This window comes from Ambystoma mexicanum, chromosome 12, assembly GCF_040938575.1.
Source record: "Ambystoma mexicanum isolate Mex_15411 chromosome 12, UKY_AmexF1_1, whole genome shotgun sequence".
Lineage (NCBI taxonomy): Eukaryota > Metazoa > Chordata > Amphibia > Caudata > Ambystomatidae > Ambystoma > Ambystoma mexicanum.
In genome coordinates, this window is record NC_090936.1 from 1,236,835,741 (window position 1) to 1,236,848,711 (window position 12,971).

At 47.7% G+C, this 12,971-nt stretch overlaps 1 protein-coding gene across 1 annotated transcript in view; it reads right to left on the minus strand.

Moving 5' to 3' along the window:
* The window catches only part of STAB2 (stabilin 2), a 1,783,079-nt gene that overhangs the window by 1,726,861 nt on the left and 43,247 nt on the right, over positions 1-12,971 (minus strand). Inside the window, exon 2 of the mRNA XM_069629923.1 lies at positions 5,417-5,550. Coding sequence (XP_069486024.1) covers positions 5,417-5,550 — 134 coding nt within the window. The remainder of the gene's footprint in view (positions 1-5,416; positions 5,551-12,971) is intronic.

The window sequence follows — 12,971 nt, forward strand, 5'->3', positions numbered from 1 at the left end:
GGCAGGAGAGAACATTGGTGCTGTCCTCCTTGATATGTGCTGTTTGAAGGTGAGGCACCTGTTGATGTCGAACCCCAGGGATTTAGCGCAGGTGGCCAGCTGGGGCCTGTAGCCCTCAAGGTTCATGGCAGAGAGCCAGGTCAGCAGTAGAAATCAAGTATTGGAGCAGTTGACCTTCAGGTTAGCACTGGACATTGTTGGGAAATTGGAAAAGTGTGAACTGTGCGCGCCATACCACTGACTGGGGGGTGGACACGTCATCATCGTAATTTTTGTCAGTTTTGCAAATTTCTACAAATATTAAAATATTTATGGTAAATGGATAAGTGTTACATTTAGGTTACCTATTTTGTGTAGAGGCGATACAGTTGTAGATTTGCATGTGCGCAGAAACATAACGATGAAACATTGTTACACGGAGGGGCCCTCCACACTCGGGTGAAGCAGGCGATTAATATGTGCACATGGAGTTTAGCTGTATGAATGGCGGTCATGAGAGGAGATCAAGATAGGTATAAAATGTACACATAACGGTATATATCTATGGGAAGTATATATATTTTTTCCAAGTTGTGTTTATTCAAATAATATAAACATGAACAATAAAATGAAATACAGCAATATTCATACATAGGTTAACATTTTTAAAAGTACATCGTATCAGCTCAATCCACCAAAGGATATGAAGGAGAAAGGTGGAAGGTGGAGAGAATAAAAGAATGATGGAAGAAAAACTCTAGATTATGAGAAATAACTAAGCATGAAGATCATTAAATCCTCCCCAGATCATCTCCTATTTGTGAAGTTGATCTTTAGCGTTGAAGGATACCTTCTCTCCTAGACAAGAGGGACAAACACTGCAAGAAATCATCAACACAGGGGGAAGTGTCGCTTTTTCCAAAATGTAAGAATATGTTTCTTAGCAAGAAGTATTTTTCGAATTTAGTGAAAGATATTAAATATATGAGGTGTGGTTGATCTATTCATCGAGGGGTGTTTTCGAAATCATGACAAAGGCCCATCAGCAGTCAGGGAACAGGTTTCGTAAGCTGGTCAACGGGGTGGTTGCGGTCAGTTTGCAGATGGCTCAAGTGCTGGAGGGCGAAGCGAAGATAGGATCTCTGGTAAGCAGGAGAGTTCATTGTTGTAAGGGATAGGCATTTATGAAACCCGCGGGGTTGTTTGAACAGATGGCTTCACCCAGGACACTTACGGAGATCAGCAGTAATACATTTCAGGAGAGCGATTGTGTTGTCAGAGAGTGAGTGGAACTCATGTGAATAGGAAGGGTCACTGGTCATATAAATCGGACACCGGTTGGGCAATGCGGTTAGCAAACACAAATAGGTCAAAGGGAATCTAGGTGTCTTTCTCTCATCTTCATGTGCTTAGGTATTTTTAGGGCAGATCTGTTTGTGTCATTAATAGGAATTCTGTTATTTTGTAACTAAGAGGGAAGGCTATCACCAAATATGGAGAGGTTTTTGGGAAGGGGTGTGTTGGAAATGTAAACCTAGTAATTTTAGGTTTTAGGGGATTGTGTTATAATGTTTGTGTCCAATGAACTGTGTGGGTTTTAGATATCTCTGTACAGGGCAACCAATCATGTTTGGGGGGATGCCTGTGTAACAGTGTCTGGGGGAGTTCATTACCTGTTGCAAACAGTATATAATATGTGTTTTTTGTGTGGTTGAGGGAAATCATTGTTAGTTTGACTGTTAGATGTCATCTAGGCCCCCTCCTGGCCATTGTACAATAAACATGCTTCGTGGACAGAAGGCGCACTTACTCATTTTAGAGGTGGGCCTAATTTGGGTAAAGGGTGGAGCTAAAGGTCCACCCCAACAACATCCAAGACTGGATCAATGTTAGGAGGGCCTTGAGTCACTGGATGTCTTTTATGGAGGATATCTTGAGGTAGATATGCATGTTATCTGTGTAATAGTGGGTGTGGATATGGTGTTAAGCGAGCAGGGGTCCAAGCAGGGGTTGCGCCTTGAATAGGCGCGTTACAAATGCCATATCATATCATATCATATCATATCATATCATATCAAGCAGTTCCATGTAAAGATTGAATATCACGGGGGACAGGATGGAACCTTGTGGGACTCCACAGGTGATGGGCAGAGTTGGTGATCTGGAGGAATCTATTTGTACAAAGTGTTGGCGATTAGCAACATAGGATTTGAACGAGCTGAGGATGACCTTACTGATCCCGAAGCAATGATGTAGAGTGTTGCTGAGTGTCTGGTGGGCTACTGTGTCAAATGCTGCTGAGAGGCCAAGGAGAACCGGGAGGCAAGGATGGCCATCATCGAGGATTTTAAGGGCATTGTCGATCACCTTGATGGTAGCTGTTTCAGTGCTGCGTCTGAATCTGATGCATCATCAGATGACAGAGACTAGGTCAATCGTTGAATGCCTCACATTCATTGGGCTAATCATTGAACGTCTCACATTACTTGGTCAGGAGCTGTCGATGATGCATCATCAGATGACAGAGACTGGGCCAAAGGGTCTTGCATTCCTTGGTCAGGATCTGTCCAAGATGCACCATCAGATCACAGAGACTGGGCAATCATTGAATGTCTCACATTCCTTGGTCAGGAACTGTCTATGATGCACCATCAGATGGCAGAGACTGGGCCAATCATTGAATGTCTCACATTCCTTGGTCAGGAACTGTCCATGATGCACCAACAGATGGCAGAGACTGGGCCAATAATTGAATGTCTCACATTCCTTGGTCAGGAACTGTCCATGATGCACCATCAGATGGCAGAGATTGGGCCAATCATTGAATGTCTCACATTCCTTGGTCAGGAACTGTCCATGATGCACCATCAGATGGCAGAGACTGGGCCAATCATTGAATGTCTCACATTACTTAGTCAGGAACTGTCCATGATGCATCATCAGATGGCAGAGACTGGGCCAATCATAGATGATCTTGCATTCCTTGTTCAGGACACCTCTGTTGTAATAAATGAGAGGAAAGACTGAACAAGAATGATGGGATAATGGGCCTCTCAGAGTCAGTCGGTCTAGTTTTAAAGTGCCAATATTCATGAATACTGGCACTTTACCGGACCAGCCGACTACGTGTTTGCCGGTGAGGCACCTGAGTTCCCTCAAGCTAAAAGCTGGAGGTAAGGCAGGCGCCCGACTGGCAAAGACCGCAGTCATTACAGCATGTCATTGTCCTATGGGACTCCATGAGGGGATTTACTCCAGCACTTGTAATCTGGCAGCAATGCCACCGACCCGAGTGTTGGAAACGGCAATAGGCTTTGTCGGTATCCTGTCGGGTTTGCCACCGGGATACCGGCAGGGTTATAATGAGGCCTAATGTAAGGAATGCATTGTAGTCACCTTCTAAGATGAGTCCATGGATTAAGTGTCTCCTGCAGAGGTCTGTCTGCAATTTACAAGTTACAGTTTTGAATCCTTGCATAATTGCCTGGTGTCTCACTGACATGTGAGGCCCCTCACACGGGTCTTGGCTTTTCAGTTGGCCAAGCTTGGAATTCTGGGACCTGTAGTTTAGAGTTTCCTTTTAGGTATATAGCCAGGGCTGGCTCAAGGTGTTTCGTTTGACATCGACCCACGTAGTATCTATGCCCTAGCGGCGTTCACTCAACCTTTCATTTTTCTTTGGTCGATAAAAAGAGAACCAGTACATTATGGAACAATGATTCCTGTTACTTAAGCACCTGAAGACATTTTGCCAATGGGCTTTATTAGCAGCGATAATCAGGTATGTTAAGCTACTATGCGTTTTCACTGTACTGAATCACCACCATAGTAGTTTCAAAGTGACGCTGCGTGCCCATGGCGTAGTGTGCCCCCGCCTCTGCATGAGCAAGCATGAAGTAAGGGGGAGGGCAAGTAGGCAGCGGCTTGCAGATAGAGGGGGGGGTGATTTGTCTTGGTGTGGGTGCATGCTAGTCCACTGCATATGCTGTATCCTGTGGAGTATGCCTTTGGTTAATGTAGACATTGGGATTCCAAGGAGTTAGAGATCAAGTAGAGTTGGGTGCGCGAGGGCCACCCTGGCAGATGTGTAGGTTCAAATAACAGCTGTTTCTGTTCACGGTGGCGCAGATGCGTTCCTGGGGGGCTACAGGGGCTGGCACGTGGACTCCAGAAGGCGGCCTAGTCCAAGATAGGACGCGTGAGAAGGTGAATGTCATTGGTGCCCACAGGAAGGGGGTGGAATCGACGGAATACATCCCCGGCCAGTAGATCTAAGGGGAACAGCCTCTGTGCGCCCCTTGTTCTCCTCCGTTGACTTATGAGGCAATGCAGAGTGACATGGTGTAGATTATTGAAACACTGCAAGGGACTCTGTGCCACATCAAGGAGATGCTGCAAGTCTGGGGGTTGGTTAATATTCAGAATTGTCCCTTTTGTGATTAAAACATGTACAGCAGTGCTATGAGCCACTCCACATTCAGAGTATGTGGCCAATGTCGCTCGATTGACCGTTACCCCTCTCCCCCCCCCCCCCGCCTCTGAATTAGTCTGAATTAGGCTCTGAATGGATTAAAGAGAAGCAGATCCTCTGTCGAATGGAACCGACCGCTGCTCTACTGAGAAATCAATTCTCGTTTCAGTGCATTTATGCGGATCCCCAAAGGAAAGCAAGAGAATACTGGCTGCCAGGGAGTAGGGAACCTTCAACGGTTTGGGGGTGCCCTGAGGGGCACTGTTGCAACATGACCCGGAAGAGAGAACTAGAGCGTTCCGGTGTCCAGTCAACTCGTCGAAAAAAAACTGGTCGACTGCAATTTGGTCGACGCAATTTGGTCGAAAACCATTTCGTCGAAAAATTTTTTTTATTTATATATTTATTTTTTGGGTTTTCGTTTTGTTAAAAAATGGGTTTTTAGAGAAAAAAAGGGGGTTGGGGGGGGACCCCCCCAAAAAAAAAAAAAAAAAGGGTTAAAATAGAAAAAAAAAAATTTCGACGAAATGGTTTTCGACCAATTTGATTCGACCATTTATCTGGTCGACCAATTTTTTTCGACGAATTGACTGGCAACGGAGCGTTCCTACTGAGCGGGGAGACGGTAGATAACTCTACCTCCATGACATGCCCAGGGGATTAAAGTGAGAACTCGCTATTAGACGGCCCCAGGGTCATGGCCATGTCAGCCCATCACCTCCTCTGCTACCTCCCATCCTACCCCCAGAGAGCTGTCTGTTATGGGGGAACTTAGGCTGAGGACCACTAACATCAATTACAGACTGCATTTCAAGCACACGGATTGGCTGCCTCAATCATGGAATCTCTAAGCAATACACACATCCTTCTAGTTTGTCTAACAAGGTGGGAGCTAAAGAGATTGGCACACATGAAAGTGAGCACGAGACATGAGAAAGCTCATAACATTTATTAAACATGTCCTACTTGCAGTCTCTGGACCCGCTCCCATTGGTCAGCTTGATATATCCCTCCGGACAGTCGACTTTTGCGTTGACGAAACATGATTTACACGCTGTTCCAGTCGTAATGTGGGTCTTAAAGTCACATCTCCTTTTAACCTGCAACAAAAAGACCATCTGTGTAGATTCTATTATAGCCATATCCATCTTAACTTATGAAACACATGAAATGAATGTTTCGGCGCAAAGTTAAGTCCTTTGTGCATGCAAGTACATCTACTCACATACGTGCATGAGACGCATAAATGCACATAGGCAGAGGTACGAATGAGCACACAGACACACACACATAAACACACACACACACACACGATCAAAAGTGATACTGGACACACAGCGGCATTAATGGCAAAATACATTGGGCCTCAGCCTGAGTTTGGCGGTATCCTGGTGCTGATTGCACCGGCGTACCGCCCAACGCAATTAGCGTTACCACAACTAAGCAATTTGAGCCGATCCAGAGTTGCAGTGGGTAGATAAATCCCCATTCCCAGTGAGTCCACTGGACCCAATGGGGGGTTTCTTGGTGCTAATAATGCCAAAAACTGGCCGAAAGGGGAGATTTTCACCTCAAGCAAAAAGCTGGAGGTAAAACTCCCACTTTCCCGCCCAGCTCGAGATTGGGTGGAGCAGTAAATGCAGCAGTTATAGTGTTACCGGTTCATTTTACTGCTCCGAGGCCCATTGTCTTACAAACTTTCATACAAGAAACCAAATTAGACAAATATTTAAAAAAGAATCTTACAGATTGATAAACAATATGAAATTTTTAAAAAATGATTTTTTTAAAAAAAAATTCTTTTATTGATTTTATGCAAACAAAACAACAAAAACTAAACAAGCAGCATAATCATGATAGTTCAGTTACACATCAAGTTATCGTAATCACTGCTCCCATTATCCCTCCCTCCCCCCGTGAGCCTATTTGTCAATCCCTTTCAATGTTTGGCGCATGCGGCCGGGTTTCGTTCTCTTCGGAGTCTGTTGGATCCGGTATTACTCCAAACAATTCTGCTATTAGCGTTTTCCAATCCAACATGGTGCCCGCCTCCCCTTCATCAGCCCGGCTACTCGCTTCTTGCCATTCCACCGTTTCAGTCTCCGCCCATTTCTGCAAGTCCTTCCACCATACATCCACCTTAGGTTTGTGGCATTTCTTCCACCCCATGGCGATCCTGCGTTTCGCAAGCACATACGCCAGATTTCTCAGTTTCTCAATATGCTTGAGCTTCCGTGGCCTAGGGAACGCGCCCAGTAAGCAGGCCCAGGCCGTGTTTGTGACAAGAGTAACCCCTTTATCAGCCAGTTTCTGTGCCACTTCTCCCCAGTAGCACCTGATAATCGGGCACGACCAAAACATATGTGTCATGTCAGCCTTTTCTAGGTTACATTTAGGACACACTTGTATTCCAGCGTTTCGGAACTTAGATATCCTCAAGGGGGTCATGTATGCCATGTGCGTTACATACAGCTGTATCTGTTTTAATGTGGCATTTCTAGACACTTTTTTGTGGTAACCCAGGGCACTCTCCCATACCCCATCCTCCATCGGGGCCCCCACTTCCACCTCCCAGTCCAGTCTCAGATGTGTTAAATCTTTCCCCGCCTTAGCCATCACCATCTCATACAGTCTCGAGATCTCATGACCCCCTTCGGACATATCATATATTGTTTCAAAAACTGCATCTGGTTCTCCTATCAAAACTGTCTCTGGCCAGGTATTCTTAATCATCCGTACCAATTTAATGTACGTGACATATTGGCCCGTGTGTAGCCCCGCTTCTTCGTTGAGTTCTATAAACTCCTTAATGGACCCCTCTTGCCAAACATCGCCTAGCGTTGCCAGCCCCACCGATTCCCAGTAGGTCCTAACAATCGCCCTCAACTGATCATCCCCTCCTGTCAGCGGTATCTGCGGGAGGCACGGGCATGGGACTTCCATCAAACGACAAGCCCTACAAGCCCGACAAGCCCTACGCCAAATTTTCCATCCAAGCCTCAACATCGCAGGACGCCCCCTCATTTCAGTTTCGGACAGCCAAATCATTTCTTTCAGAGAAAACGGGGCGCAGTCCTGTCCAAGCACCCTATGCTCAGGGGTTACTTCATCAGAAAGCCACTTGGCCACATACTGTAACTGTCCCGCCAAGTAATAAACCTCAAAATGAGGCAGTCTGATACCTCCTTTTTCATAAAAGTTCTGCAGTTTCCAAAACGTCACTCTATTTCGGGTACCGTGCCACAGGAAGTCCCTACACATGCTATTCAATTTGCTGAAAAACTTCTTGGGTATTATGTATGGGATATTACTGAAGTAGTGCAGTAGCCTGGGCAGAACTACCATCTTAAGCATGGCCCCCCGCCCCATCATCGCCAAGGGCAATCTTGCCCAGAACTGCATGATGTTTCTAATTTTCTCGACGGCTACTTCCGTATTGTGTCTGTGTTCTTCTTGCACCGTGTGATATACATCTACGCCCAAATAGTGAAAAGAGCTAGTTGCCCATGGTACCTGTAGCACCGGTAGTCCTTCTACGGGGATCCCCTTATAGCTACCTAGCGGGAATATGACAGACTTTTGGGGTTTCACCGAGATGCCCTACAACTCTGCATACCTTTCCATCACTTCAAGTAAGAGATTTTCTTCTGGGTATTGCAAGTACAGTAACAGATCATCCGCATACAAGGATATCAAGTGTCGTTCCCCTCCTACCTCAATGCCAATCGCATCATACTGTGCCCTAAGGCATATTGCCAGAGGCTCCAGGGCCAAGATATAAAGCATTGGGGACCAGGGGCACCCTTGTCTGGTGCCTCTGCTAAGTTGCCATCTCTCGGATATCACCGCTCCAGTTCGCACCCTGGCAAGCGGCTCGCTATACAACATCTTGGCCCACCTGATATAGCCCGGCCCCATTCCATACCCTTCCAAAGCAGCCAATAGCCATGACCACTTGACCAAGTCAAAAGCTTTAACTGCATCTAGAGACACTATTGCCATCTCACCCTCGTTCTTACTACCCCATTCGACCACCCGGTGAAGCCGCCTATGATTGTGTGTTATGTTTCTGCTCGGGACATAACCCGTTTGGTCAGGATGTATGAGTCTACCAATCACTTTCTGCAATCGATTTGCTAGGACAGCCGTGAGAATCTTGCTGTCCTGATTCAGCATCGACAGGGGCCTGTAGGAGCCACATTTGTCCTCCGGTTTATTGGGCTTGGGCAGCGGTATTATGATCGCCTCTCTGAGTAACTCAGGCAACCGTCCTATCTCAAACGCTTCATTAAGCATGTCTAACATTGGGGGGAGGATTTCCTCTCTGTATACTTTATAAAATTCGCTAGGGAACCCATCTGCTCCTGGGGTCTTACAGGTAGGCAGCTGCTTCACAACCTCTTCTAACTCCTCCAACGTGATTGGCTCATCTAACTCCTCTCTCTCTTCTTCACTTATCTTGGGCAGCCCTATGTCTTCTAACGTTTCGATTATCTTGCGCTGGTCACCCATCTCATCGTCTCCGTACAGCACTTTGTAATATTCCACAAATTCTTTGTTAAACCCCTCTTGTGTGGCCACCTCATCTCCGTCCTCCCTAATAATAGTCCTGATCGGAGGCCTAGGGCTCTCGCTTTTGTATAGCCAGGCCAAAAGGCGGCCTGTCTTGTCTCTCCCCGCGTGCTGCCTCTCAACATATTTCTTATAATTGAGATTGCAGAGTCTTTCCCAATGCCCTGCACATTGTTGCTGTAGTTGGAGTACCAGCTCCGTGTCTACATCACCGCTCTTCAATGCTATTTCTAGCTCAGTTTCCACCCTCTGCAGGTCAGCCAAGACCCCACCTTGTAACCCTCTTGACTTAGCAATGGCCGCCCCCCGCATCACCACCTTAAAAGCTTCCCATAATGTGCCCGCGGAATCAACACTCCCAGTATTCTCTTCAAAGAAGTTAGTAATCTCTTCCCTTATATCTTCTCTAAAGACTGGAACTTTGAGCGCCTCTGCTCGGAGGCGCCATGTAGGGATCTTCGCCCTCGGGGGGGCAATATTGCCATCCGAGGATCAGGGGCGAATGATCCGAGAGGACCCTGGCCTTATATTCGATTTGAGTAATCTCAGACATCACATCTGCTGTGGCAAAGACGTAATCGAGCCTAGTATGCAGTTGGTGCGGGGCTGAATAGTGCGAATATTGCCTCTCAGTGGGGTGTTTCATCCTCCACGCATCTGTGAAGCCAAAATCAGTTAACAGCATCTGCAACGCTTTCGCCGCTGGGCTAGGCTTACCCGCCCTGCCATCAGATCTGTCCACCACAGGATCCAACACACAATTAAAGTCCCCACCCCAGATCACCGCGCTCCCTGTACACGTACTAAGATTGGTACACAAGGCTCTGAAATATGTTGCTGTGTTTTGGTTGGGGCATACGTGTTTACTATGCATACCTCCATGCTCTCCACCAGCCCTCGCAATATAGCCATCCTTCCATCAGTTTCAACTACCTCTTGTATCGATTTGAACGGGACATGCGGTGCCACCCAGATTAACCCCCCCCCTGGGCATATGCAGAGTATGGCGAGCCCACTACGGTCCCTCTCCACTTTCTCTTAACCAGGTCCAACTTCTCTCGCGTCAAGTACGTCTCCTGTAGTAGTGCGATATCTATTTTCTGCCTTTTCAGATACATCATGATTTTGTTTCTTTTCAGATAGCTGTTAAGGCCCCTGACGTTCCACGTTATTATCCTGAGGTCCCCCATAGGTCATTAATAAGCACCCTCCCGATCCTCCGCCGATTACGCCCCTTCATGCACCGCAAGTACACCATGCTGATTCTTCCAAATAGGCTTGCAACAAAACTTAAACTCCCCATAACCACACACACACTCAACTTCCCATCCCCCACCTTACTCCCACCCACCCCTCCCCCAACAATACCCTCCCCAACCGTTGCCCAGCTCCATTCCTGGATCTCAGGCATCCCCACATCTAGCCCTGCCTAGCACAAGCTTCTACTCTGGGCTCAGTAGGGTTAAGCCACCCTAATGGCTGCTGAAACTAGTAATCTATTGGGGTAGGTCGTCCACGTTCTGTTGCTCCTTTCAAAAAACATTACGTATACAGTTGCCAAACCGTTACCAGTTACAGTTACACTCACTATATTCCAGTCCAAATCGAGCACCTGTCTCAGATTGCGTACAAAGTTCAGTTAGTTACAGTTTCTCTGTGCCATCAGGGTCTTCCTCCTTACGAAATCTTCATTCGGTATGATCCTGCCGGTCACGATCCGCTTCTTGTTCCGGGCAGCCCTGCAGGTCCAGCCATGTGACAACATACTCAGGGGTATCAGAAAATAGCACTTTGTTCTTGTGTAGCACTTTCAATTGTGCCGGATACAACAGCATATATTTGACTCCCGCCGCCCTTAGCCTTCTTTTTATGGCGACGTAACTATACCTCTGCCTTTGCACCAGTATCGTATAGTCCGGGTATGCTGTGATGTTGGTGGATGCTCTCTCTATCGTGCCGCCCTTCCGAAAATTTTCGAGGATCTTTTCTCTATCCCTGTAATTTAGGATCCTCGCTATGATCGGTCTTGGCAGGGCCCCCGGCCGGGGTATCCTCATTAGGGCGCGGTGCGCCCTCTCCACCGTAAATCCCTGCGAAAGATTCCCGGCTCCGATCCCTTGTAGGATCATGTTTTCGACATAGTTTGTGGGGTCTTGGCCTTCTTCCCCCTCGGGAAGGCCAACCACGCGAATGTTGTTCCTCCTCGCTCTTCCTTCCGCCTATTCCACACAATTTTCCAGGTTGGTGACCTGTTGTTTTAAGACATGAATCTCCTTCGCATTGCTCGTGCTAACATCGGTATTAATCTTCACCTCACTTTCCAGACCGCTGGTCCTTTCTGCAAGTGCTCTAACATCTTGACGCAGCAGGGTGAGTTCCGTACCTACAGCATCGATCTTATTCTCTAGAGCTGTGCGCAAGTCCACCATTACCAAGTCCCATTTTGCGCTCAGGCCCGTTATAGCCTCCAGGATCTGGTGCTTGTCCCCTTCGGGGGCGTCTTCCGCAGGGGTCACGACCATGCTCTGCACCGATGTTGAGGGGGTCTGTTGCATTTTCGTGAAAGTCTCCATCGTGGGTTGCTTAGTCTTGGTTCTCAACCCTTTCGCCGACATGGCGCTGCCCTCCACTCTTGTACACCTCTGCCTTAATGCAGCTATTGCACTGTCCTCGGTCCGACAAAGGTCTGGCTCCCAAGTCTCCTAACTCACATCCGAGATGGCACTTCGAATTGTCTTACGGATGGGCTGTGGCCTCACACTCCCCATTCAAGTTCCGTAGGCCTCGTCGCCCAAGCATCCAATGTTATCGGTCAGCTTGCCGAGGCTCCATTAGCGTATGCCAGGCCGGGCGCTCTCATGGTGTTAATTCGAACACTCCGACATATCTCCCTGTCGTACTATTCCTCCAGGCAATTTACCGCAGCCATATCCCGAAGTTCCGGGGAATCAGTGTTGTTGCTCCACGGAGGCCTCTCTTTTGTTAGCCGCCATCTTGGTGCCGAAGCGGCCGCACAGTCGCGCCAACAAAAATGTGTATATTTCACGATTCTCGGGGACTATGAACTTCTCCAGCAAACTTCACTTGGCGTGCGGCTTCCGACACCTGATCCCCAAAGTTCTAGGCGCTCGTTACAGTTTCAACGGGTAACTTTGGCAAAAATAGAGTCGGATCATCAGGAGCTCCTTGCGCAGCACGTCCTATTCCATGGCCAGTTGGCCACGCCCCCCCTTAAAAAATGATTTATGTAAACAATTAATTATGCATGCACCAATGCGGGGGAGTGTGCAGTCGTGCAGAGAACTCTCTGTGAGAACTTTGCCTTGATCCTGACCTGCTATTTTGTTGCTGTGCCTTTAACAACTTTGGACTGCCTTTATAATCCCTCTGTGGAGCGTGGAGCGCTGACGCGAGTGTGGGGAGTGTGCAGTCGTGCCGCAGTCTGGTCGCAGGAGGAGAAGTGAATGACTTGTTCCTGTCCCGAGAACGAGGTGGATGTTGCGCTTACTTGCAGACAGCGTGGGCACCAAAAACATCCTGCTTTGGTAGCGTGCACAGAGTGGTGACAAGCAGACGTGAGGAGGCGTCCAGGGCTCCGTCTAGTGCCGCTAAGCCAAAGTTAGCACTGCATGAGACTTATGTGGTTGCTGATGTGGTTGCTGTGGCTGCTAGCACACACACTCATGTATACACTTCAGACTCCACAGCTATGGACAACGATAATGTTTATACCGTTGATCAAACAGCCACTGACAGCTCGGTTAGTAAACTGCAGACTGAGTTGCCGCAGATAGTTGTGAACATTGGGGACAGCGGTAGGGGAGGTAATGTCTTGGAACATGTAGCCGCTGTTCGGGCTTGTTCAGGCGGAGTCTGAAATAGGCTACATGATTACGGACGCTAGTGCCTTAGGGATGGACCACTTATGCGGCAGATCAGTCTTGATTGC